The 27,087-nt window shown below is 38.0% G+C and overlaps 5 protein-coding genes and 1 non-coding gene across 9 annotated transcripts; 2 read left to right on the top strand and 4 right to left on the bottom strand.

The window, feature by feature from the left end:
* Positions 1 to 49: 49 nt before the first annotated feature.
* Positions 50 to 120, bottom strand: TRNAG-GCC (transfer RNA glycine (anticodon GCC)). Its single transcript has one exon. It is a non-coding gene; the product is annotated as a tRNA-Gly (tRNA).
* A 128-nt stretch (positions 121 to 248) lies between these two features.
* Positions 249 to 1,200, bottom strand: LOC140765010 (syntaxin-124-like). The gene has a single exon (XM_073103921.1). It carries the CDS (start codon positions 1,198 to 1,200, stop codon positions 259 to 261), a length of 942 nt encoding a protein of 313 aa, XP_072960022.1. The 3' UTR covers positions 249 to 258.
* Positions 1,201 to 2,327: 1,127 nt separating this feature from the next.
* Positions 2,328 to 3,966, bottom strand: LOC140765060 (glucan endo-1,3-beta-glucosidase 8-like). Its single transcript, XM_073103976.1, has 2 exons — positions 3,710 to 3,966; positions 2,328 to 3,426 (listed from the first exon to the last, which is right to left on the bottom strand). The coding sequence occupies exons 1-2, from the start codon at positions 3,949 to 3,951 to the stop codon at positions 2,328 to 2,330; spliced, it is 1,341 nt and encodes a 446-aa protein (XP_072960077.1). The 5' UTR covers positions 3,952 to 3,966.
* Positions 3,967 to 4,633: 667 nt separating this feature from the next.
* LOC140765966 (ATP synthase subunit d, mitochondrial) lies at positions 4,634 to 8,284 on the top strand. The gene is made up of 5 exons (XM_073105319.1): positions 4,634 to 4,972; positions 5,991 to 6,072; positions 7,446 to 7,510; positions 7,672 to 7,758; positions 7,852 to 8,284. The coding sequence occupies exons 1-5, from the start codon at positions 4,799 to 4,801 to the stop codon at positions 7,951 to 7,953; spliced, it is 510 nt and encodes a 169-aa protein (XP_072961420.1). The 5' UTR covers positions 4,634 to 4,798; the 3' UTR covers positions 7,954 to 8,284.
* A 6,560-nt stretch (positions 8,285 to 14,844) lies between these two features.
* LOC140765526 (uncharacterized) lies at positions 14,845 to 18,469 on the top strand. Its single transcript, XM_073104665.1, has 3 exons — positions 14,845 to 15,204; positions 15,383 to 15,685; positions 18,107 to 18,469. Exons 1-3 carry the CDS (start codon positions 14,930 to 14,932, stop codon positions 18,273 to 18,275), a joined length of 747 nt encoding a protein of 248 aa, XP_072960766.1. The 5' UTR covers positions 14,845 to 14,929; the 3' UTR covers positions 18,276 to 18,469.
* A 274-nt stretch (positions 18,470 to 18,743) lies between these two features.
* Positions 18,744 to 20,666, bottom strand: LOC140765561 (uncharacterized). 4 transcript variants are annotated; one of them, XM_073104708.1, is made up of 4 exons: positions 20,539 to 20,666; positions 20,111 to 20,191; positions 19,382 to 19,545; positions 18,744 to 19,028 (listed from the first exon to the last, which is right to left on the bottom strand). In XM_073104708.1, the coding sequence occupies exons 1-4, from the start codon at positions 20,608 to 20,610 to the stop codon at positions 19,013 to 19,015; spliced, it is 333 nt and encodes a 110-aa protein (XP_072960809.1). In that variant the 5' UTR covers positions 20,611 to 20,666; the 3' UTR covers positions 18,744 to 19,012. The 4 variants fall into 4 exon arrangements, 2 of the variants coding, with proteins under 2 accessions (XP_072960809.1, XP_072960808.1); XR_012105198.1 differs by having other exon boundaries at positions 18,744 to 19,545; positions 20,495 to 20,666; XR_012105199.1 differs by having other exon boundaries at positions 18,744 to 19,545; positions 20,455 to 20,666.
* Between the last annotated feature and the right edge of the window lie 6,421 nt (positions 20,667 to 27,087).

Here is a 27,087-nt window from a genome sequence, read left to right on the forward strand (position 1 = left end):
GGAATGCAGCTGATATAATGTTAGTATTGGAAAAAATATAAAAAATCACTGCACCAGCCGGGAATCGAACCCGGGTCTGTACCGTGGCAGGGTACTATTCTACCACTAGACCACTGGTGCTCTTGTGAAAGATTATTGTCTATTAATAAAACGAATAATTCCTTCTTAAGAGACCAACGACACCAACCACCTAGTTCAAACGTTGACTGGCGACTTCATATGACAGGGTAGCACAAAACCTTCCATCCCAGATATCTACTACATGATCTGGATGAAGGTGTTGAGCACCGGAAACAACAAGACGACGACGAGCACGGCTCCGGCGACGACGGCGATACACATCCACTTCCTCGACCCCTTCTGGTACTCCCTCGCCGTCCCGAGCTCTTCCGTCCCCCGCCTCACGAACGAGCTGGCGTGCGCCACGTGGCTCTGGATGTCGTTGAGCTGGTGCCCCTGCGCCTCCACCAGCGCCGCCATGTCGAGGAACACCTGGTGAAGGTCCAGCAGGCTCCTCTCGATCTCCTTCACCGCGTCGTGCCGCTCCTGGATCTCTGATATGGTGTCCATCACCTGCCCTCGCCCCTGCTCCTGAATCGCCTTCTGCAGGAACGTCTCGCTTTCGCCGGAGGAGATTAGGCTCTCGATGGTGCTCTCGTCGGCGCGCTCGCCGGTCACGGTGTAATACCGCCGTCCGACCGTTTCTTTGTACTCGGTGGCGATCCGGGCCCTGAGGCCTTGGAAGTCGTCCATGAGATCTTTGAGCTTCTTCCCGAGGCCGCCAACGACCGAGGTGCGGGTGCGGTCGGCGGAGGAGCCGGGCCCGCAGCCGGGGAGTTTGCGGTGGGCAGCGTTGGATTTATCGAGCGCCTCGAGCTTGCCCTTCACCGCCTTCGCGCGGCGGAGGACGGCGTCGATGTCAGCGTCCATGCGGGCGCGGAGGTCCTTCACGGTGCGGGCGGTGTGGGCTGTCTTTGTCTCCTCGTTGGCGTCCTGGAGGCGGCGGTAGAGCTTCTCGAGGCTGCGGAGGTCGTCTTTGACGTTCTCCACGTCTTCGAAGAACTTGTCGAGGTTTATGCTTTCCTTCCCAAAGTCATCAGCCGGCATGCCGCCTATGCCGTACTCCATATCGTCGAGGTGGACCTGCTGCTTGAGGTCCGTGTACCTCTTGAACGAGGTACTCGAGAAGAGATCGTTCATTTTGACAAGCAGTAATTCTACACGACCATATACATATATACACTAATTGGTAGTTTACAAGAGGCTACGTTTATTGGGTTGATTAGACATGAAATGGTTTGACGTAAGGAGATGGAGCAAGGAGAAGGCAGATAGAGAGAGAGAGAGAGAGAGGCGTGGGAGACGAAGATGACCGCTTTCTCTTTGGGGGGGAAGGAGAAAGAAGAGAAGAGGAGGAGAGGAGAAGAGAGAAGAGGGGAGGAATGCCATTTGGCGAGTTATTTTTAAGATTGCTACAATAACTGCCGTCCAAGCATTAGAGGGGAGAAGAGAATCCCCGAGTTGACCCAGTCGTACGTACGTCGGAAGCAAGGCTGTCGATCAACGATCTTCTTGACAACTAACCTTATCAAGTTCATACAAAAAAAGTTTTAGGGAAAAACATACTACATCAATCTATGTGTTTGCGATTGCGTGTTATTAATTTCAGAATTAAAATTAATTTGAAATTAGTAATTTAAGCAATTTAGAACTCAAATTTTATAAGAATTTTAATAGACTTGTAACTATGGTTAATTGTATGATAATTAATTAGCCGAATAGATTTACGGAGTTATGAGTTTTTCGAGAATACCAAATAATATTTATTCTTTATTTATACACTAAAGTTTAGAAATAAAAACTAACAACTAGTAATTAATCTTCCTTTACCATGGGAATTGATCAGTAAGCAATAATACCTCTACCCTTAATTAAACTAAGGAAAGTGCTTCAGTCTATGTAAGTAAGTATAGATGTCTAAGATATTGGAGATTTGCATTAAAACTCTTATCTTTATTGTTAATATTCTTCACCTACGAATACACGCATCACTTCCCATAAACTAAGACGACGCTATTCACTCTAAAAAGCTACAAAAATAGGATTTATGTAATTAAAAAATAAATCATATGAAGTAATTCCCGAGAATGGCGAACCACATGCATCTCTAATTCTCTATACGTAGATTAATAGACCTCATGAGCAGATTTTTACAATTAAAGGTGAATAATTTTGTTTTATTTGAAGGAAAATTAGGTCTGACAGAGTATCTTAATTTCATATCGAATCATTTACAAGTTTACGCTACCGAGTACCGACTCTCCCCTTCACACGAGCAACACTGCGACGACACCCAACAACGTAACCCAACCCAACGCCGACTTCCTCACTGCACCGCTCATAATCTGCACCGGGAACAAGCAGCCGTTCTGAGACGCGTTCTTGATCGTAATCTTCGCCATCCCGTCGAAATCGCACGCCCTCACGTCCTGGTCCTGCATCTGGAAGTACATATTAAACGCGTACGAGATATTCCCGCGCTTGTCCAAATTGTCGCACGACGAGCCGTAACCCAACGCTGTGCAATCCCCATTGGAGCAAGCGTACCCGACGTTCGCCGGCAACGCCTTGAGATCCTTGGCCTCCTCGTTGAAGACGCACCACTGCGCTGGTAGATACTGCACCCCGCTGGCGCCGACCAAGTACTTATCATGCCCTTGCCCGGATAGATCCATCGGAAACTTGGGCCTCCCGTCGTAGGTAAATATTCCCCAGTGGCGTTCGAAATTCCCAGGGAGGACGCTCTTCATGTCCTCGTCGATTAGCCCGAAGAGGTAGACGTCCATCTTGCCCGGCTTTAATGGCGTCCCGGTCTTTTGGGCCATCTTTTTGAGGAAGCCGTCGTAGAATCTCTTCGCGTTGGCTGGATTGGCTCGCTTGTCGCCGTCGGTCGGCCACCCGACTTCCCCGACGATGATCTTCATGTCGGGAACGCCGGCTTTTCTTAACGACCAGACGAGGGTGTCGTGGTTGGCGTCGAAGACGTTGGAGTAGGAGACGTTCCGGTCGGTGATGGTGCGGCCGGTGCCGTCGAAGAAGGCAAAGTCGAAGGGGAAGTCGGGATTCTGGTAGAGGCTGAGGAAGGGGTAGATGTTGACAACGAAGGGGGAGTTGTTGTCGTGGAGGAAGTGGACGATCTGGAGCATGAGGCCGTGGATGTCGGAGCGGAAGTCGCCGGCGGAGGGGACTGGGTTGTTAGTGGGAGAGCTGTAGACGTCGGCGTTGAGGGGGACAACGGCCTTGATGCGGTTGCCGACGCCGGCCTCGTCGAGGGCCTTCTGGATGTTCTTGAGGGCGGGGAGGGTGGTGTGAAGGAACGAGCCGTTGTAGCTCTGGAGGAATGGCTCGTTGCCGACGGCGACGTATCTGCCCATTTTCAACACAGAAAATTTGGGAAACTAACAACAACAATGACATATTAAAAGATTAAAACTACCATTTGATCTATATATTCGTTGAAGGTTTTAGAGAAATAGAAAAATTAACATGAATTGTTATCGTCAATTTCTCCAACTAACAAGTAAATATTAAATGAATTGTTCTCGGCAATTCATTTTACCTAATGACTCGAGGGATATGGATTTAAATACTTTCATATTAATCTGAACAATTAATGCCATGCACACCACACGCACACGTACGCACTTACTTGATATTGACTCCTCCGTTAAAGTCATGCTTGGTAACGTTCTCCTTCACCCACTTCTGCGCATTCTCGTATCTGCTGCTCATCCTCGCAAGTTGGTCGTTAGGGATGGCGAGCATCACCTCCATGCCGGTCCCGGCGAGCGCGCTCACCGTCCAAGAGTCGGCGTCGAAGAGCTTCACCTTCCCGATCCCGTTCGCCTTCAGCATCTGGACCACAGTCTTGGGAAGCATGGGGTGCGACATCTGGGTCCCCCAGTTCACCCCGATTGCTTCCGACGAGGTGGCCGAGTTCGCGATGGCCACGGCGGCGCACGAGATCCATACGAAGATAGCCAAGCGGGCCATGGCGATGGACGAGCTCGGTTTTGGAGGGGTAGGCTCTGTTTTGTGGTGGAAGACGAGATGAATTGGAGGTGGAGGAGAGGTCGGGCCATGGATTTCGGTTAGACTTGTCTAGAATTGGGAGGCGGGAGATAACCGTTTTCTGTTGATCCTCTTTTTTATTATTTATTATTTATTACCAAAATGCCATTTGACGCCCAGTTTTTTTTTCGTGAACTTATGATCCACTTTTTAGATTTTATTTTTGTTAAAAGAAACCATATATTAACGAATTTGCTAGAAGATATATATCTCATCAAACATTTGGTTTCAAATTAACTATTAAATTATAAAAATATCCTAACTTTTATTATATTTGTTTTTTTTTTAATTTAAGAGTATATTTTTTATGTAGGTTAGATTGTCAAAATGAAAATGGAGCAAAAATCATGTGAAATTTAATAGATTGCACGTGCAAATAAGAAACTTTAGATGGGGTACGTGGAAGAGACCATTAAAAATATAAGCTATATGGATCTCTGTTTCATTATAAATAGGTCCACTGGGCCTTCTATTGTGCGGACTGCGATAGAAGAAGCCCACGGCCAACCGCGGCCGAAGGAAGAGCGAAGAAGCTCAGAGGATTTACCTGTTGCTAATCGCCACTGTCCATTTCGTGCCCTAGCTTTTCCTTTTTCTCTCACCTCCTCCTCCTCCTCCTGCCAGATCAATCCTTGAGAGAGAAAGAGAGACTAGCGAAGAGAGAAAGATGAGCGGAAACGGCGTAAAGAAGGCGGTGGAGGTGGCGGCGAAGGCCCGGAAGGCGATCGATTGGGAAGGCATGGGAAAGCTGCTGGTCTCCGACGACGCGCGCAAGGAGTTCGCCAATCTCCGCCGCGCCTTCGATGAGGTCAACCAACAACTCCAGACCAAATTTAGCCAGGTATTAAGGATTTATACTCATTCCCTTCTTTTGTCTTCTTATTGTCTCGACTGTCTATTCCGGATCTAGGGTTTCCGATGCTATGGATCGGGGATTTTCAGAGAAGTTGGACGATCGCAGTGGATTATCTTGGTTTGGTCGTTGTATTAGCGTAATATAAATTTAAAGTGGCTTTCTCCAACAAAATTTAAGACGAATTGGGAAAAGTTGCAGATTGCGGTTCTCTGTCCTTATAGAACCACTGACCACACGATATTTGATGTGTATTACCAATCTTAGATCTTAGTGCTAATTATTGAAATCTTCTCCTCATTCCGGTGTAGATGGATTGCTATAGGTAACACTAGCCTGATAAATTTTCGGTTATGTCGAACCTGGCAAGATCAGAAAAGAAAGTACTGTGACTGTTGATTGACTAGAATCCTATTCTCTTTCTAGTGACTGATGAATTGAAGAAGTAAATGGGAAGGTTCTAGTGCAGGTGGAATGAGTCAATTAAGGGAATAGAGGAGAAAGGAGGATGGAAATTTGTTGTTAGAGAAAAAAGTAAGCGAACTTACGGGGACTTAGAAGGAAGACGAGGATGCATAAGACCAAGATAGATAAAGGAAACACATTTAAGTTGAAGGTCACTGGGATGAAAATGGAACAGAGGGGGGTGTTGAGTGAGACAATAACATGAACTTTTCTGTAGTCATTATACCTATGTGGAAAGGCTAGTACTGTATCAAAGAGTCTTATTTTTATTTATGAAATGTAAGAACCTCTTCAATTCCACTCAATGGATGGTACATAACTTTCATAATTCTTCAGAAGGTGTAAATCTACAATTTTATGTGATTAACTTAATTTCTTCTATCCCCGAATTGTTCTGTATGTTTTGTAAGCAGATGGTGATACTACGTTGGAAGTTTATATAACTAAATTCATACGACTGGTCTATCTCATATGATTCATTTCTCATTTTTTCTGATTTGGTTGAGAAACATGATGGCTATTTTCCTTTTATGTTGTATAGGAACCTCAACCCATTGATTGGGAAGGTTATAGAAAGGATCTTGGACCAAAGTTGGTTGATATGTACAAAGAGGCTTATGAGAGTATGTTTCTTTCCTACTTGATAATCTTCATTGCATTTACTTACCTTGTTCAGTGAGAGTTATTTTCCACGTCCCTGTATTTTCTTGACTTGACACATTATATGAGCATAAAATTGACTCTAGCAAAGCAAGGCAACTAAGTTTGTAACCATTGCAGAGTATATATTTCAGCTTCATTGGCACAAATTATTTCTTGTTATCTTTGTCCTATCGATCATTAAAAAATTTCTAGTTACATCTCTTTCCATTATGAAGATGATGAATATGATCCTTAGTTCCTTACAAAAGGAGTCATGCTTTGAAAATAAATACTTTTGCTTAATTGGAAACATGTGTGCATGCATGTGTGTGTGGATGCCTGTGTCCATCTATGCACCTGCGCCATCTGTCCTTGTGTTCTTGTATTTGTGAGGCCTTAAGTCCATCTGTGCATGAACATGTGCTTTTCTTTTTTAGCTTAGCTGTATTTATTAATAGGAAAATTTGTTTGGTGGAATATGAAGACCATCAAAGTTAAGAGATTAGATTGCTGCAATCTGTTACTTTTAATCTTTGAAGAACTTCCATTGATCATGAAATAACGTGTCTCTCCCCATGACATTCAATTTTCCACACACCACGAATTCCTGTGTGCAACTGTTTCTAATATACTTTTGATGTATATCATATTCATCACTCAATTTTTTTCCCTTAAATCTTGGTGTCGAACACTTCCATAGGCAGACTGATCTTCATTATTGCTTTGTATGTTAGTCTACGGGTATAGACTTTGATAAACGAGGTTCGTGAGTAGAGTAAGTTACTGATTTCAACTCTTGAGTACTAATTTATTCTAGGAAATTTTCTTTTGTTGTGTGTCTGTGTATCTTTCTTCTGGAGTATCTTTTCATTTAGATATTCATTCTTGGGGCTTGATTGCCATCAGTCATTAATTATAGTCAATAATATGATTTCATGGGAGATGCTCATTTTTTCAGCCATCCCCAGTAATAAATATCTCATACTTATGTTTCAACTTTTAACTTTTTAAGTAGTTAGTCCCAATCAATGTGCTTCATTGTTTTCCATTATGGACCTCAGGCATCATGGATTATGGCACATTTGCTTAAATGTACTTTATACTGGGTATTGCATCATATGTGGTGCGTTGCAACTTGCAAGATAAGATGATGAACCAACTTTAGTTTGCTTTCAAGGACTAGTCAAGAAGTATTTATGAATTTTCATTTTGATCGATCATTTTATCTTCTCCATTAAAGATTTTTTATAAATTACGTACACATCCAAATCCGTGAAACAATCTCTTAGGTGAATATTTTGTATCTACTGAATATTTTCTATTATAGATACTTATTTTCTTCCTTATTTTTCAGGCATCGAGATCCCCAAATATGTTGACACTGTCACTCCTGAATACAAGCCCAAATTTGATGCGCTGGTAAGAATTTATTTCATTCTTAACTAGTCACAATGATTGTTGGTTATTACATTCTTTTTTACTTGAGTGAGGGAGATCCTGGAACGTCTGGAGGCTACTAGATGGTGTTGTTTAAGGAAGTCTATACCGTTAATAGAAGCTATTATTTTTTCTGACTGTAGTTAGTCGAATTGAAAGAAGCAGAACAAAAATCTCTGAAAGAGAGTGAGAGGTTGGAAAAGGAAATTGCTGAAGTCCGAGAGATGAAGGTGAGGAAGAAATTACATGCAAGCATGCTCTCATCATTTTTTTTTTTGCAGCTATTTTTTTGTTGATCCTTATAGACGTTGTGGTATCTGCAGCAAAAGATCAGCACCATGACCGCAAATGAGTATTTTGAGAAGCATCCTGAGCTGAAGAAGAAGTTTGATGATGAAATCCGCAATGATTACTGGGGCTACTGAAGAGCAGAGATGGTGTCTCCACTGCTCTTCCTGGAACTTTTCAGGTTTGCTCAACGTCATAATTGCTAGGTATTGCGGATTGCAGAACCGCTTATGCCCCATCTCATCCTTTCAAGTGCCGTCAAATTTTATTCTGATGTTCGTCAGAGCAATGGACTTAAATCTTCTTGACGACTCTCGTCTAATAAGAGAATTCTCGTGGAGAAATGTCTTTCTTTGTTAACTATGCAAGGTTGTTATTTACATGGTTATGCTCGCTTACTTATTTACACTGCAGCGCAGTATTCCAACTCTTCTGCAAGAAAAGCTTATTTTACTCTTTCCTGTTCAACTGACATTGCATACCCTGCCTGTGTTAAGGATATGAAATCGAGTGCTTTGGACGTTCCACATTTCACACCTTTTTTATGCAAGAATACCTTCAAAAAAGAAAAAAGAAAGAAAGAATATATATATATATATAGATACCTTAGTAAATATAGTGCAGCAATCAATGAATCAATTCATTTATTCATCAACTCCCATGGGCTCATTCCTTGTGCCTCGCTTGTTGCATTAGGTTGTCAGTCATCAAATACCGGAGAGGGAACTTAGAAAAGGGGGACGGTTACCATTGGTCCCTTCTTTTCACACGTAGCGTGACGTGGTGCTCATGTAAGAGTTGAGACTCACATGAAATTTTCATGGACGCACACCGCCGAGCTACTCCAACAATGTCATGTGTCACGTCTCGTGCACTAATGATTACTGGAGTGTTTGATTCCCTATTGTGCCAGTCACTGACTGGCTCGTACCTAATAAGGGAATCGGTATTATGTTTACAAGGACTCTACTCTACTCTACTCTACTTTTACTTGCCAATAAAATGACGACTTTAACCCACTACATTGTGTTTCTTTTCTTCTTCTTTTTTCCCCTTAAAACTCCTGTGGTAACTCCAATTTTGTCGTCTTGTAAAATCTAGAAAGAAAAAACATCCTGCTGTTTTGGTTGCATGACAAAGAAACATTAGGATAGGATACGATAAGATAAGAACTTATTACGAGACAAGATATGGTATTTTGTTGGAAAATTAAAAAAATAAATGTAATAATGTGTTAAAATAAAAACAAGGGAGAGGAATGGTGATTGGTGTGATAATTTGGATAAGGAATAATTAATTATAAACGAATTGGCATTATCAATTTTTTTTTGAGAAGATAGTGAGTAAATCACATAAGGTTAAAATTTAAATAAATTATAATTTTATTTTATAACTGTATATTATCTCTTATAGTTAGTTTTCCAATTTTTAATAGCTAAAACGCACTTAATTCACTATAACTTCCTAAAATAGCATCACATATGAATATTATCAAGTATAATATATTTAGGTAAAAGTGTTTGGGAGGGGCAGTTACTCTATTTTTTATTTTTTTAATTCAAATATGAGATAAACCGTGTTTTTCTTATCTCAGGGAATTAATACCCATTTGGCAAGAATATCTTGGATAAACATGAGCTTATTCCGGATAAACTCCTCTATCCCTCTTGGTCTTATATTTTAAAGAAAGTAAAACCATGAAGGCAATTTTGCCAATGCTATTGGCAAGCCACTAGTTTTAAAAAGCGAAAGCTAAAGGGCTTCCCTTCATCCACCTTCTCTTCATGTTCCTATACATGCTATGATTGAGTTATCTCTCAGTAAGCTATAGCTACACTGTTAGCCATTAGGAGATCTCATCAACAGTCTCTGCAACTCCCATAACGGAACACAATGCCCTGGAGATCTCATTACCAATTCCAATGCAATATTGTCTTTTGTTCAGCATCATGAGCTTAAGCTTGATAGAATCCCATGCATTTATTTATATAATGTATGTCTATGGCTAGCATGATTAACAAAATCTTTATATTTCATTATTCCACCCATACGTGTGGAGTATACTAAAAAGGTCACTCACGTGATACCCAATGAGTAAGGGCCAGATAGTATGCACGAGAGATTTAGACCTCGTTTGATTGAAGAATAAGATAATTCTATGATAGTATTATACTTATTCTTTTATTTATAGTTTAAAGAATATATATATATATATATAATATTTAGTCGTAATACTAGAATAGAGTGAAATAAGAATAAGAGTAATGATTTGATACTAACCAATTAGTTATAAAATTAATTTTTATCTGTTAATAAATTAAAGGGTATATAAGATTCTTTTTACATATGTAACTAGATTAACTGATAAAAAAATTTAGAATTTAAGCATTTCTTTTATTGCTTATTTTTATAACTATTTCCTTAACGATAAGAGTACCGACTTTTATTAATTTATTATTAATTTTATCTTTTATAAAAAAATAAAAAAATAAGCAAAGAGAAATAAAATATTATTAATTTATCTTTATAATTTAAAAAAAGTGATAAATACTTTCGATTCATATGTCTGGCACTTTCACTTAATTTTATTTAGTATTATTTAGTCTCAACAGTTCGATTCTAATTCACGGATAAAAATATTTATTCTTCTACCAAACAGACACATTAGGCATTTAGACATCTCTAACTACAGTTAATTGCACATTAATTCTTAATAAACTTTTTCTTTTCTTTTCCCACAGCGTTAATGCAAATTCCTCTGCTGCTTTCCTTGAGGTGGAAGACATGGTAAAAGAGAAGCACTAGTGTCTAGTCTTTTAAAGAAAGAAGAAAAGAAAAGGTAAAGGGGGCCAAGTTTTGTGAAAATATGAAAGAATAAAAGGTATATATATTAGAACTATGGTCTAATATCATTATCATAGTTACTTTTTCATGACGACCGTCTCCTTTTCCGAGGGAAACAGGTGATGTGCTGTCAATTATTATGACACAAAAATACTCTTATAAATAATTAAAAGTAGTTTTTTCTTATTGAATCCAAAAGTTAGATATGAACTGAATAAAAAACTAATCCTCTCTAGATACAGAGACACTTTAGGTCCCACCAGGCTTTTAACTATCTAATCTAAGCTTTATGTCATATCCGTCGCCGAATAATTGCTTCGAACTAAACGCCGTCAAGACCTACTCCAAGCTATTGCGTTGTCAAGCTGTTCTTTGAAACTAACCGTATTGTCAAGCCATCAACCAAATTGAACTAAGCCACAAAACCACCAACCATCAACCATCAACCATCAATTATGAAATAATTTCTCCACAATATTTTTTATGGTTGGAGTTAAACTCATGACCACCTTGGTCATCAGTAAGATACCTACCAACTTTACTAGAGTTAGTTAGTATAATTAAAAAGTAGTTAATAGGACCAAAATATTTTTCATATTTCTTCTCTTAATTTCTATGTATTTCTTCCCAGTCTAGTCTAGGGAGTTTAAGTCTAACTAGACCAAATTAAAATAAATAAATGAAAAGGAAATTTTGATTGGTTTTCTGCAACCCCAGTTGTATGAATATCCTGCAATTAAGGTACGAGAAGTTGGAGCGACAAACTACAAAGATTTAAAAGCCAATCACGTTGGAAAAATCATGTATTTAAATATAAATTTTATATAAACTTGAGCTAAAGTTTAAATGTGGTCGAGACTAACTATGGAATTGAAAGAGCTAAAAAAATATATTTTAATATTATATATTTAACTATATAAATTTATGAAGAGAAATAAAATAAAAATCGACTTTAAAGTACTTATTATAACAATATAAAATAAATAAAAAAATAAATTTAGTATCATATTGACCATTTGAAAAATATTATTAAGGTCTGTAAAGTAGCAAGTTGCTCATGACTTATGAGCTTTGGAACTCGAAAAGTACTTATATTTATTGGTAAATAAATTTATACAAATTAACTCACGTATTTGTTTATCTCGATTGACCAAAAAAACATTTGAATCATAGAAGTAGGCAGTGGAGATGGAGTCCTTGATCCCATAATCCCATATGTTTTTTTAATGAAGAAGAGCTCTTAGGCTAAGATAATTTATTAATTTTTAAATATTACAATGACAAGATACACAAAGAGTGGAGAAGTTAGAGTGATTTTTTAACACAAATTCCACACTCGACCGAAAATAGACAGTACTACAGTTTAATTTAAATAATCAAGTCCGAAGGCACAAACACAATAATGAAATGAAGAATGGCCTAAGAGATTTTTAGAAACAAAGAGTCCTGCGTTTAACATTGTTAGCCTAATAACTGCAAGTTCCTTCTGTTCTATTATCCAAGACATAGTCCTAAGAATCCATAAAAGCGTAAGGATTGAAGATCACCCACCTGTAACACTAATTAAAGAAAAGCAATAACCAATAATGCTAAGATTCGATAAAAGGATGGCTACAAGACTTAGATTTGGCAAAGGAGAAAGAGATGTGGCAGTGGTAGTGAGGTGCAGCGGTAAGGAGCGACAGCAGCAGTGACAAGGGGGTTTAGGGCAGAAACAAGCCCGATGAAGGAATTAACAAGGGAGAAATAGCAAGCTCAAATCCGATAGAAGGACGATGTTCAAGCACGGATTCAACGTGGGAGGAGAGTAGAAGGAGGATAGTGGAGGCAGTAATGGGGCAATGAAGTGGAGCAACAACAAGGATGATATATAGGATAGGGGCGTGACAAGGAAGAGTGACTACAACGGGCATGAGACAGTGCTGAAGAGTAGCGACGTGGAAGTAAGAGTTAATGGGAGAGGCAGCACAAACAAAATACGACTGCATTGAGGGGAAGGAGGAATAGTAGTTGTGAGTAACAGTGAATGAGGCTTCTGACTTTAGAGGAGAAAAATAAAAAAAGAAAATAAAGGAAGGACAATGCTCACCTCCCCTAGCCCATGGCTAGGGGGAGGAGAGAGGGAAGCCTCACAAACAACGGCGAGGGAGAAGATCCTTCTAGGAAGGAAGGAAAAATCTTTGTGCCAAACCCTAGCGGAGCTAGGGCGGGGCTATAACTCTTTACTTTACTATAATCCCATATGTTTAAGCCTTTCAAAATACTCAGTGCCAGGCGTACTAAGATTCTCCAAGCTTTGGGGTCATTTGAACCTAAGGAAATCTCCAGCATCAGCTTGCCTGGCCCTTTCATCAAATGTAATCAAATGCAACAAGCCATTATATCATGATTGCTCTCTCCTATGATAGCAAAAGAAAACAACAACAACAATAACCTATCAAAACGTAGTGGCCTAATTATTTGCTCACAAATGGATTTGAAGGATGGACATGTAAATATCAAATCAAGAAAGATATAATAATATGGATTTTTTCTTTATGTTGAGAAATAGTATACCTAGTGGAATGATCACATCTAATATATACTCCGTTAAATTTTACTTATATACTCTTTAAAAGATATACATATAAAAAAGAGATTTTAAAGATATGGATCACATATCAAACATATATAAATAAAAGATTTTAGAGACATGGATAACGTATCAAATACATATAAATAAGAGATTTTAGAAAGATATACATGCAAAATAAATGGGTTTGATATATTTGCCCTCAAACAACTATAGTATAAGTTTTGTAACATATGCCAAGTATTTTGTTTTAACTTCCTAAAAAATAATTGGTCTCTATTATACTATTCAGATTTATTTTTTAATAGATTATAAGCTCGAAAACTAAGCATAAACTAGACAAAAAGAATAATTATTTTAATATATAAATTAAGCAATTGGACTAAGCCTAAATCATGCACATATAATACTGATCTAGAGAAAGAAAAAAGAAATTTCAACCCTAATATTTACGAAAGAAATTAAATCTATAATCTATAATCTTTCTATGGTAAGCTAGTAGGACTCAAACAACAGTACTAGGGGAGTGGGGAAAAAAAGAAGAAGTAAATTAAACAGTGAAAAGGTAAAAAAGAGATCTAAAGCTGGAGAGCTTTTGAAGGCTCTTTGCGGGTGGGCAAGTCAAGATGCTCTCTTCCTCCACAGTCATGATATATATCCTCCCTACCAAGATTTGCACCAAAGATTCATCATGATTGCTTCGTATGTAGGCCGTGCAGATTAAAGCTAACTCTACATTTGAGTGGATGTTGGGATGCCAAACAATATTCATCTCCCTCTTTCTTCATTATTATGTACTCATCTGAATGACTGAAGCCACCCAACCCCCATGGAAGGATAGAGGGAATTTAATTAGTTTGTAATAGTTCATCTCTTGGATTAACCCTAATTATATGTTTATACCTTCTCTTACAGGCCAAAGTTGTAGGGTTAATCCAAGAGAGAGATAGAGAGAGAGAGAGAGAGAGTTGTGTGCTGTTGCACTACTGTGAAGTGCATGTTGAAAGACAGAGGAAAAGAAGGGTCCAGAACTGAGATGGAGATAGTGGTCTCCGTGAAATAGCTATTGTGTCAATGTATCAAAGTGGAACTGCAAAAAGGAAAAAGAGAAAAGATAAATAAACGTTTAATTCATTTTTTTTTTTTGTGGATAACTTGTGAATAGTAGGCTATTCACCGCCTTAGCTAAGTAGGAAGAGAATAATATACATTATTACGTTATTACTCTTAAATATTATATTTTTGAGTCAACTGATTATTTAACATAATATTTATGATAATGTGGTTAGAAATGGTTGATAATGAATCTAATCCATGACATCTGCCATAGGTTGCTAAAAAACCGAATCATTAACTAGTGTAGCGGCTTAAGTAGAATAGGCTGTGGGTTTAGTGATTTTTTAGGCTTTTTTTCTAATAACCATTAATGCCAATAGGATTATTTGGCAGCAAACGAAGGACTACCAAGTACCGGACTGCACAAAATTCCTACAGTCCGAGGCTGCAGAAGACCAGCCACCAAACTTTAGAGTTTCAATTCTACAATCATATGATAGTATTTAGTATTTTCCAATTATCTTTCATCACTTCCCCTTTGTACTATATCATATTGGGACAAGAACGAAAAAGAAAGGAAAAGGGAAAGAAAGGTTGAGAGACAGTGAGAGAGAGAGAGAGAGAGAGGAGGTGAAAGGAGGATGTTTCCTTCTCCTTCGAGTGCAGTGCTAAACCAAGGGTTGGGGTTGGTGGAGAGCCAAGACACCATGGCTGCAGCTTCTCACATAAGCTTTAGTTTCCAACCCTCTTCTCTTCCTCATCCAAGACCTCTTCCATATGGATCTCAATACTTCTTTAACAACACTTGCTCGGTGGGAGAAAGAGAGAGCCTCCAATTCATGCCTCCTAGGCCTAGAGATGGATTCTCAGATCAAACTGGAGCCTCGTCGTTGCAAAGAGCTAGTAGTACTATTTGGTAATTCTCATCTATATATGTATATATATATATATATATACCTTTAATTTTCTTCAAAGAAATTAAGTTTTATGAATACGTCGAGAGGCTGTATCTCAGTGGATCGTTCTGTCATTTGCAATGTCTTAGGTCGCATATTTATCCACATATGATCATGAGTTGTGTGTGTTCCACTCAGGCAATGGGATGAAGAGGGGCAACTCAACAAGAAGAGACCGTTCGCGGCCGGGGAGGAGCATCAGAATAACAAGAAAATTAATGGCGAGGATGTGAACATCGACTATCTACAAGTTAATAATAACAATACTAATAATAATAATAATAATAATAATAATATAAGGATGAAGAAGGTGAAGAGGAGGAGGAGGGTGAGAGAGCCGAGGTTTTGCTTCAAGACGATGAGCGAGGTGGATGTGCTGGACGATGGCTACAAGTGGAGGAAGTACGGGCAGAAAGTGGTGAAGAACACCCAGCATCCGAGGTATGTACGTACGTATTAGAAGTTTAGACGAAACCCTAGGTAGAAGGAATCCAAAGGTCTGCACTTTTGATCTTAGACCCTTCTTTCCCTTTCTTGCCTTCCACCCCTGCCATGAATTCGGCCTCCTTAGATCCTTGCAGATCTTAACGCTACTTCCTATGGTGCATACCTAGGGTTTGCTAGCAAAGGATGGTCATAAAGCAAATCAAATCTTTCCGTATATTCTCTTTCTTATATACTTTTATTACACTTTCTTTCCCTTGCATCGATTTGCTAGTTACATATATATAGTCTACGAGTTCTATGCTGCTGTCTGCATGCATGGCTAGATGTAAGTTTAATGCTACTATGGCTTTGATAAGATATATAAGACTCTCTCTTAGTAAGTTTTTTTTTTGGTTAATAAGAATAACCAGCTGGAATTAGATTGATGATACTTATATATCCATGCATAAGCATCATATTCGTTTGGACACAAACCAAATGAACGAATTCAAACAATGGTAACAAAGAACACAGCACATTTACACAGTAATGATCATGACTCAAATAAATGCTTATTGATGTGCAAGCTAGCTAGACATTATATCTGTTCAAGTAGAGTAGTTTTAATTATTCTTACTTCCAGCCACTAGGTATTATAAGTGAATATTACTGAAGTTAAACACAAAATTAAGCAAAATGCAGTAATTATGGCCATGTCAGACAGGTTGTGAGATGGTGAGGGAAACAAAAGGAACATGTGAATCGGCTACAAGTTCGAAATATAGCCCATGATAACATCTTGATATATATATATATATATATATATATATATATACATATATATATATGCCAAAAATTCTGTTAGGTAGTTGATAAGTTTGGATAGAGGAAGAGTGCTCTCGGAAGCCTAAAAGGGCTCATGTTGTATGAGTGTTTTTTGTTCGAATATTTGAACACTATTAAGTTTCACTTTCCTCTGAAAAATAAATAGTAGATAAGTATTGGTCTAATAGAAATAGCTTCAGCTTTCTATGCCAACAACAGAATAGGCCAGAAAAATAGAGACTCCTGATGGTATAAAGTCCTTTTGAAGATATCTTCTTGCTGTTTTGTTCTTTTCCAGTTTTCGCTTCAGAAGAAAACTAGCACCACAGTTCACATATTAGGCATTGAGTGGTTTCCTACACAGTTATCTTCAATTATGGATGCAATGCCCATAATAGCAGAATAGCATTGACTCTTAAAAGAGATCTTGTTAGAAGGAATAATATAACTTTGTGCAACCCTTGATAGAGTTCTCTGCGTCTCTAGCCAAGTTATAATTAGGAGATCATCTTTTGCATCTGCATGCGAGTTAACATAAGAAGTTTATTAGGTCAGCATTTTTCTATGAAGTAAGAATTTTCTTTTTCATATTTGAGAGATCTCTTGTTTGAGTTACTTGGATTAACAAGCTAGTACTCCTTATGAATGTTGAAGAGAGCTCACATGTTAATACCTTTTACATAATTGACATAATTTGGTATCATTCCTAGGTTTCTCAAAATAAAGAGAGGAAAAAGGATCAAGAACTTACCATCTTAGATGCCTTTATAAAAGAAGTCAGAGCACAACAACTAGAACCTGTTTCAAATGTGCATTCACTGAATGTGAAATGATGGCTGCATACATATATATGGTCCCCTATCACTAAATAAAAAAGTTGAATATGAAACATATGCTAGCCCATTAGTATGTCTCCATGTAGCTTTAAAAGGCATACACACACACACACACACACACACACACATATATATATATATATATCAAGGCTTAAAATTACATATATACAAGATGGTATCCCTCTCATCCTTTTTGTAAAGTATTGGCCTCATAATTCTCTGAGTGAATATACTTGCTATAATGGTGACTGACCTATCTATTACCCCACAGTATAGACATAGATCCGGCAACTAGTCCTATCCTATCTGATAAGCTTTGTTATTTCACAATTCCACCAAACCCCTCTCAGGCTCACCCATGCCACTAGACACATGAAAAAGATCACTGGACTCACTGTAATCATTCCTTTCTAACTTGGTGGTCCATGCATTGTCATATGAACATGAGTAAGCTTTTAGTGATGGGTGATGAATTAGATGTGTTCTATTAACTCTGTGAACCTTACTGTTGGCATGGCAAGTGTTCGTCAAAAGTATGATTGAAAAGTGCATTCCTCCTTGCAATTATTATCATCAATTTTCACAAAGAAAGAATCTTTAATTAAGCACATGAAGACTTGTATATATGTTTTATAGACTATTGACATGCACTAAGCATCCTCTCTTAGGATGGATAGATCAGGTGTCATTGTGGAGAGAGTTTTGTGACAACTATTTTACAATCTTTTAAATCCACTATGAGATATGATCATGAAATGAATTGTTCATGGTGTAGGAGCTACTATCGATGCACGCAAGAGAATTGTCGGGTGAAGAAGAGGGTGGAACGACTTGCAGAAGACCCGCGGATGGTGATCACGTCGTATGAAGGTAGACACGCGCATTCTCCGTCACATGATGAGGATGAGTCCCAAGCAGCATCTCAGGTGAACTTCTACTGGTAGTCTACCATAAAATGATTGGCTTTTCTGTGTTATTTGCTATAGATTCATAGTTTGAGAACAGGATTTGGGTTGGATTCCTTTGAGACTTGGGGGCTAGCTATAAGTGTGAATCATTGTAAAACTTTAAGAAATATGTGATATGTGCAATATGATAAACCTAATTTTCAATGGATTCCCACTATATTTGTTTGTTCTCTTCGTGCAGTGTTTGAGGAATGTTGTATGAGTAAATTCTTCAGCCATAATCTTTTCCTAAGCAATGTGAAGTTTCTATGTAACAAATGCAGCAGTTTTATGTACACGGTCAGATTGCTGGAAGCGATAGCAAGACAATTCCTAGCTTAAGCTGCTGATGCCTAAAATTTTATGGCACTTGGTCTCCTTTCGCGCTTAAGAATGCTGCTCAAACCGACCCGATAACACTGAATATTACATTTGTAACACAATAATTAATTTCACACGCAGAATTTAAGCTCATTTTCTTCACTTCATAATAATTCAACTCGAATATTGATTAATGCGACCATCTGTTACAATGAGGAAACTGACCAATAAGGACCAGCCCATACATAACAAAAGTTTTTTTTTCTCAAGGACCTTCTGACAAAAAAAAGAAGAGTAACAACAAATAGTTGAATGAAAGATGGTCCTGGCAATCTGTACACATAACTACGACCGATGGTAGCACAACCATAGAGTAATTAAGTATAGCTTTGGAAGTCATATATAAACCAGCTTCAGCCTTCAGATATCCTGAAAAAGAATGTTGCAGGATTTAGACATTCAGCGTCATAATTTTCGCTTTCTTTTTGGTGCTCATATTGCAGTAAAGCGATGAGGATAGATGAAATATTGGGGCTTGAATGAGAATTGCACATAAAGACTATCCTCAAAAAGGATAAATATAGTTCACAGGTTATCGGATTGCATATCCGTGGATGGACTGTCGGAATTTGTATCATGGTTCGCAGTTCCATTTCCACTTGGGAAGGCAGAGTTTGAATAATTGTCTCAATGCTGAGCTAGATGATAAGGCAGAAGGGTCCGGCAGAATGGGTGAGAGAGAGCATTCACAAAAATTTAATTATTCGCCTGGTTGGTGTGACCTGTCCAAGGGATGACTCCAACTCCAGATGTACCAGAAAAGTTCTTTGTGTTTGCAAAGTGCTGTGCAGACTGATAAATGTTGATGTGCGTATCGCAACCGTGCAGACAACGATATATCCTGTGCAGACAACAATATATCCTCTTCGCCATAGTCAATCTCATTCTGCACCACAAAGAAAATCTCCAAAAAATTAAAAATAAACAATGTACAAGTGCAGATCAACTTAGCACCACCATACTGACAAGCTGTCTACATTCAAAAGTGGAAGTTAAGGAAACAACTAATCACACGAACAGAGGAGCTACTAAATACATTAGAATAGCAAAATGAACTTCTTCACAGCATAAGTTTTAAGCCAATTCTAAATCCTTAACATATCAAACCTCAAATCATCAACATATCTCCACAACAAGAAGATGAAAGGTCATCAATGGGCCAGCAGGTTAATACTCTTGAGTCATATCCAGTAAAATGCATTAATTCAGATCCAATTGCAGCTATATTTCATAACTTGTGGGAAAAGCTGATCTTGGAAATAGCAACTAGGTCAATCTCACAGCGGAAATCAACACTTGAAAATAAAAATGCATATTCCATATGGTACATCCGTGTGACAATTAGAATTCTATACGTGGATGGGCATAAAAGTTGTGCCCAAAGTCAATAAATTAGACACAAGACACAAACAACTTGATTCATAAATACATATATAACATAATCATCTAACCTGAAAATAACCAACTACATCAGCAATCAACACCCTCGAACCTTCTCCATGCTGTTTTAGTGTCCACTGGTGAAGTTTCCCCTGCACAAAGTTTAGAATCAACTACCAAATTAAGCAGCAAACAACACAACTGACACAAAATTCTCTACAAAAGTATTGATCCCAAATTTTCCAGTGGAATAAAACCCTACAATTTGATAGTAAAAGGTAAAGCGGCGACAAGCTTAAGCAAATCCCACCGTGCATGCAATGCGACATTTTTGCAATAGATACTCAAAAGAACAAACTTTATTTGGAAAGGAATCAATGATCAAAATTCATCAACGACAACTTTAAAACCAAACCTATCAAGAAACCAAAGATCGAAATTTTAACAAGACCCACCATCGATCATAGCAAAGCAACATCTCGGATCCAACCAACTAAACCTTCTGCTGTGCCACGGCCTGCGCGTAGATTCGCGAGAGCGAGTTCGCGGCCCCGCAGAAGGTGCCGTACATCGCCCGACCCACCTCGCCATGGTTTCCAAATTCCAAAAGCAAGCTCTCTCTCTCTCTCTCTCTCTCTCTCTCTCTCTCTCTCCGAGGCGAGATACATCGTTGGGCTTTCTCACGTAGTGGGCTAATGAGAGGAGCCCAATAGGCTAGAGATTGGATTGATGGGCGTTATGTACAGGCCCAGTTCATTTCCCTCAACATTTGAATAATCTTCTTTAGATATACGTAAATATTTTTCTCAGAGAAAGACAAGAGAGATGTTGGAACTCTTCAATGAAAGGTTGCGTGTAGTTAGGCAAAAAAATTGACCCAAATCAGCTTCTTCTTCTTCTTCTTCTTCTTCTTCTTTTTTCGGTTTGGTTTTGGTGCGGTCTGGTCTGGTGTGGTTCGTTGACTTCTAAATTCGTAATTGTCGGATTGTTTATACTCGTCAAAGATTTTTGAAATCTAGTGGGCTTAATAAACTAGTTGCTACTCTTTCTCCTCAACAATATCATATTCTTGGATATATATATATATTCTACAGCCAAATTCCAAAGTGTGTCCATAAACTTTTATTTTATGCTGCTTAATCTCAACCGTTAGTTTTTTCATTTAAAACTAATATTAAAGTTTAAACTATTAAACTTACCGAGATAAAAGAGGCATATTATTTTCTTTTCTAATTGGTTGTTATAAGAGAAAACAGTATTTTGGTTTCAAAATTTAAATTAAAAGTTGTCAATTCACTTACATATATATATATTAATACTGTAAAGAGATTAAATGAAACAAACTAAAATACTGTATTTAAATTGGCAGTTTATATAAATATAAATTATATTATTTTTTCCATTTAAAAATAAAAGGATGCGAAAATTTTTATATAGTGACGGCCATGAAATATGGCAGCTGAAAGAATGGGCCATGATGGAATATTCAAGGTCACCCTTAATAATTAAAAAAGTGGATAACAAATCATTGTTTGATTTAGTTTATCAATTCCCTTCTCTTTAAGCGAGAGTTAATAAAAGCAAGAGGAAACTAAAGTTGCCACATGTACATAATATATAGCAAAATACTACCTACCTACCTGTATATATATAATGAAGCTTACATTATGGGCCCTGTGGGTATCATGAAGCCGAAAGGGTAGGTATTATAGGATGATCATATTGGTTGGTAATAATTTCTTATTATAAACCCAAAGATATCAAGTGCCGTTCAATTGATGACTTAGGAATCAAATTAAGCGGTGGTCATCATTTCATCAATCACAAGAAATAAAATAAATGAATAAATAAATAAAAAGAGGTGGTGGTCCCAATTGAAGGTTGGCCTGGCCCACTTAACAACTCTTGAGCCCAAAGGGTGCCAATTGGATTCTTTCACACCACCACACTCATGATTCATCAACTACCAACCGCGCCAACCAAGTAATACTAAGACAGCAAGGGGGGGCTAGCGGCTAGGCTACTATTGAATTTTGTTTTTTTCTTTTCAGAACTTTTTTGAATTAAATGTTAAATGTAGGTAGTAATGTGCAAAAAGATCGTCTTCGTTTTGGCTGTGCTATTGCCTCTTTGTTATTATTATTATTTTTTAAATTGTATGTTAACCATCTCGACTATTTAAGTATTTGGATTAAAAAAAATGTCAGAGTGATGAAAGGGGTGTAAACGTAATTAATCAGTTTGTATTTATAGCTATGTATCTCATTTTTCAAATCACCCCCTGATACCACGAAACGGTAAGCAATAAGCTTCCAATTGTTGACTCCTCCCCATAGAAAAGGTTCGGTTTCGTCATTATAAATACGCTCGCCCTTCCAAACTCTCTCACTCCCTTACCCAAAAACGAAGACTAACAACGATGGAGTACTGCAATCCTAAGCTCCAGAGACAGAGATCCTATGCATGCGTAGACGTAGGGATCTGGTGCAGCAGCAGAAGGACTGCGGGCTTCTCGAGGACGTTCGCCGACGACTACTCCGACGATGAGCTCGAACAGATGAGCTACTCGCCGGCACGGTGGACCGGGACAAGACTGCGAGGGCTATGGAGGAGGATCGTGAGGGAGAAGAGGAGGATACTGAGGTCGGCCGTGCACGAGCCGTACGACCCGTACACCTACGCGCAGAATTTCGACGAAGGATCGGGGGCGGTGGAGCCGGAGAACTTGTCGCGGTCGTTCTCGGCGAGGTTCGCCGCCCCCTCGGGGATGTTGCGGAGGATAGCTTGATCAATGATCGCGGTGGTCGTTTTGTTTGTGCTCACTGGCTTCAGGATGGGATCATAAGGGAAATGCTAAGCTAATTGGGTTGCTCTGTAAATTCCAGTTAGCATTTTATTCTCATTGAAAACTTAGAAGAAGCTAAGTTTGGAAATTTCTATGATCATAATCTAGCTCAGTGTACCATAAAGATCGTGATTTTAATATCCTCTGTGAATTTAGAGTAGATCTTTCATCGGAGGCCATTTGAATCTAATTTTTGGAAAGAAATATTGAAAAAAGAAAGAAAAAAAAAAGGAATTCTCTTCTCATTCAAAGAAATTGATGGGCAGACATAAAATGATTCGAACCTGACGTTTCCTCGGCTCTTCTCTGAGTTTTAACAAAGTAGAGAAGAAAAGAGAAAAGATGTCATAAAGTTGATAGCATCCTTCTATCACAAGTTTGAAAAAGAAAGGAGGACAGCGACTTTTTAAGGCGAGAGGAATCGTCCAACCTTGGCATCTGTCACTCATCTCATTCAAATTACGGCAGCAATTGTCTTTGAATAATGTGAATTGCGAATTGGGTTTCTCCTATACATATGCAAGTGGGAATATAATCTTATATCTTATCCAGCTCCTATTATTTTCAATGGAGACGACGACAGGGAGGTACGCTGGTTTGACCAATAATAACCCTTCAAACTCCATGGAGGATAAAGATAGGGAATAATAAAAGACTGCTTGATCTACTCAACAATGGCGCTAAAAAAAATTTAGTGCGTAAACTGAAATAAATGAATCAGTGAGTTATATGGAGGCCCACCCAGATGCACTTTTAGTGTCACGCTAAGATTATCACATGGAGCCTCTAATATGGACGATCGATAATGTCTTTTTAATGCATCCACCTCCATGTGATGCTCCTATACATATATTTTTGTCATTAGGTATGCTGACGTATAGTAAAAGTAAACCAAAGAAACTAAGTGGTGAGGCGCACACGAGGTGTTTGACAATATGACACATAGATCTGACATTTACTGTATTGGTATGTGTACGGTTAATTATGCATGTCTAGATGCGAAGTGGGAAGAACGTGGAGAGAGAGAGAGAGAGCTTGCTTTAAGGTACTTAAATGTATTCATTTATAACGTTTTGTTTAGTTAATTTGCTTATCAGAGTAAATAAATTATAGTTCCTCATATCCCCCATCTCTTGCTCATGACCTAACCTCCAAACCTAGGGCATCTAGGGTTAACCGAAAGTAGAGTGTAGACTTCTGACCAGTTGTCGTCAATCCTCGTCAGTTATGCTGCGAGTATCTTCAATTGTTTCTATCCAATCTCTTCACAAGACAATGAATTAAGAAAGAGAGAGAACTCAAATCTCTGGACCATTTAACTGATCGACAGAATAAAAATACATTGACAGGACAGGGATACATCGGTTTGCAACTGTGTAAATAGTGATGCTCATCAAGAAAAGATAAAAGAGTTGCTGCAATCTGACACTCATTGACATACCTAACGTTCATAACTAGGTGAGTTAGTGGATTTCACACTCCCATATCTTCTCATCTTGCATTATTGACGATAATTGAAGTGGGTTGCAACATTAACAGATGCAGTCTTAATCATGCAAAGCAGGCTGGCGAAGCTTTAGAGCACTCATCAACTGTTTCACTGATGTTAGAATTTTTGCCAACCAAAAGAAGCCTGACACATACAAGATATGTAGAACAGCCGGAGCCGCAGATTTTTTTAAGGGAAACTGTTTCTTTTGTTGTGACTTTAGATGAGTCAAAGCCTCACCTGGAATGGCGCTTGATATTGTTGACATGAATTTAGTATTAATTTGGTGATAGGTATGGTTTGAAGAATTTGTTGGTGAAGACACACACAGGGGACTCGATGATGAAGTGCCCAGATTCACCTGCATGTAGATATCACTGTGGTATTCAATTTGATTTGTCCAATTTTGATACCAAGCAGTAAAATGTTACTTTGTTTAATCTTAAAACAGTCAAATGCATTTTAGTCTGCCATGGATCAAATCCATGAATTGGTTGGTGCTTTTGATTTCACACTGTATCCACATCATCTAACGATTGATTTAGTCGAAAATTCATCTCAAGTGTTTTGGTAAAATTAAGACTTCTGAACAAGCAGTAGAAAAAGCCTTGAATTTTTATCAGGGTAAAAGAAAATAGTATCCTTAATGTATGAAGATGAAATGTACTAGAAGGATGAGAGCACTAGCCAGGTGGTTCCAAGTCTTGAACAAAAGAGGTTGGGAAATCAACATCAGATTTAGACACTGATATCCAAAGCTTGGTTCCACCTAATCACGCCCAACAGGAGATGTGACGTGTGTCAATTAACTTATGTAATCCAAGCTCAATGCTGACACAGAATTAGATGCCAAATTGATCTCAAGTACTTAAATAGGCTCAAAGAGTACTCAAGCTGGCTTTGTTTTATTGTAAAAGTGTTTGCATAGTACTAAATCTCTTTGGTAATGTGGCTTCAAACTTTCAATTGCTTTCGCCTCTGGATTTCATGTAGTAAATAAAGCATCGTTGTACTTAAAGGAGAAACTGAAAAGGAAAGGAAGAAAAGAAAAGATACATGTACACGATGGTGAAGACTTACTATCTATCATATGACGTATATTCTTGAATATTGGATAGATAGGACTTAGTTTAGAGGACTTGACAAGGTATGAAATGTGAGCTGATGGCCTTTTGAACGTTAAGCTGGCAATGTTTCCTTGTGGCTAATTTTCAGAGAGTGATGGCAGAGGAAAATTTGTGCTTCAGCTGAGAAAGATTGATAAAAGCAGGTGAGAAAACTTTGTTAGCAACTGGAGTGCTTTACCGTACTTTGAAAAGGAACATATATTGAGCCAATCTGCTAATATTTTCTATTATTATGTCTTTTATAAAGACAAATTAAGTTTTATGATTCAATCTCTTATTCTACTTATGCTTTATGTCCATGATTCTTATTCTACATATGTGATCTATGATTCCCTAGTTATTTAGCTAGTAGAAAGGTTTTTATTAGTTTGTATATAGATTGGATACCTAGAACTACATTATCTGTTTTCATCAATGTTTTAATATAACTGATATTTTCTGTAGGGTATTTTTATAAATAATATAAAACAAAATATGTTTGAATGGGGCTGTTTTATTGAAAAAATAGTGTTATAGAAAAAATTATTGGAAATCCGTTCGAACGAGATTAAGATGTTTGAATGAGATTTTTCCGAGAGTAAATTCTATCCAACGTTCAAAAGCCAATCAAACAATTTTCAGAAAATAGTTTTTCTTGGTTGAAGAAAAAATAGCTCTATTTGGTCCAAAAGTGTCATTTCGAATGGATCTCTCCTACTACGAAGATATACCTATTTCATCTTTAAAAACTCTTTAAATAAAGAGGAAGAGAGCACCTAAAGTATAAGAAAATAATCTATACTCTTGATCATTCTTTCTTCATATAATAAAACTATTGGGCCTAGTGAAACATGACATGCCCATACATACATTTGATTTCTAGCAAATAAAACTTGGCCAACCCAAATGGTATGTGGGGGGCATCGAATACCTGATTGCATCTGTATGTACTGTGGATATCTTAGATCAAACACTTCTACTCATCGAATCAAGTCAAAACTATCAAAATCTGTGATAATGTGATAACCAGGAATGATGGTGATCACAATCTCCGGTTGTTTTTGTGCTTCCACCATCAGTCCCAGTAGCCCAGCCCCTGGCTAACCTTCCATGCCACTGTACTTGATGAAGATAATTGTAAACTAATATTGATGTGTTAGAAGGGCTGACAGAATTCCAGCACTAGAAAGCATTTTTCTTGTCCAATGGTGTTGCCTTTTGTGAATGATGGTCCTCTGCAGTATGCCAGTATGTCTTCAGCTGCTCAAGGACACAACATGCATTAGAATTACCACCATTAGACTATTTCTGATGGGAAAGTAGTTTGCTACTATTGCATTATGTGTAAACATGTAAGACTCACGCAGCCTCATTGCAAAAAGATTTATAAGAATTTAACTTGAAGCAATTGAATTCTTGTACAAATAAGAACTAATATGGGTGGTATGTTGATTGAAGATGATAACTAATCATATAACCAATAGTGAACCCTAAGAATTTGAAATTAAAAGAATTTATTGATGCTATGCAGTTCTGATGAATTTAGTGCAGTACCATAACACCTGCCAAGGGTTTAAGTCATTCACTAGCTAAATCAACACAACTTAT

Source organism: Typha angustifolia, chromosome 8, assembly GCF_048772165.1.
Source record: "Typha angustifolia cultivar Huaian chromosome 8, ASM4877216v1, whole genome shotgun sequence".
NCBI lineage: Eukaryota > Viridiplantae > Streptophyta > Magnoliopsida > Poales > Typhaceae > Typha > Typha angustifolia.

Bases quoted from the DNA above. Each gene is read 5' to 3' on its own strand.
- LOC140765010 (XM_073103921.1), bottom strand. From the start codon at position 1,200: ATGAACGATCTCTTCTCGAGTACCTCGTTCAAGAGGTACACGGACCTC.
- LOC140765966 (XM_073105319.1), top strand. From the start codon at position 4,799: ATGAGCGGAAACGGCGTAAAGAAGGCGGTGGAGGTGGCGGCGAAGGCC. The intron at 4,973-5,990 runs GTATTAAGGATT...TATGTTGTATAG, and splicing joins TCCAGACCAAATTTAGCCAG to GAACCTCAACCCATTGATTG. The intron at 6,073-7,445 runs GTATGTTTCTTT...CTTATTTTTCAG, and splicing joins GTACAAAGAGGCTTATGAGA to GCATCGAGATCCCCAAATAT.
- LOC140765561 (XM_073104707.1), bottom strand. From the start codon at position 20,610: ATGTACGGCACCTTCTGCGGGGCCGCGAACTCGCTCTCGCGAATCTAC. The intron at 20,192-20,538 runs GTTTAGTTGGTT...AACTTTGTGCAG, and splicing joins AGGCCGTGGCACAGCAGAAG to GGGAAACTTCACCAGTGGAC. The intron at 19,546-20,110 runs GTTAGATGATTA...TTTGTGGTGCAG, and splicing joins ATGTAGTTGGTTATTTTCAG to AATGAGATTGACTATGGCGA.
- LOC140765060 (XM_073103976.1), bottom strand. From the start codon at position 3,951: ATGTCGCACCCCATGCTTCCCAAGACTGTGGTCCAGATGCTGAAGGCG. The intron at 3,427-3,709 runs GTAAGTGCGTAC...GAAAATGGGCAG, and splicing joins AACGGAGGAGTCAATATCAA to ATACGTCGCCGTCGGCAACG.
- LOC140765526 (XM_073104665.1), top strand. From the start codon at position 14,930: ATGTTTCCTTCTCCTTCGAGTGCAGTGCTAAACCAAGGGTTGGGGTTG. The intron at 15,205-15,382 runs GTAATTCTCATC...TGTTCCACTCAG, and splicing joins AGAGCTAGTAGTACTATTTG to GCAATGGGATGAAGAGGGGC. The intron at 15,686-18,106 runs GTATGTACGTAC...TTCATGGTGTAG, and splicing joins AAGAACACCCAGCATCCGAG to GAGCTACTATCGATGCACGC.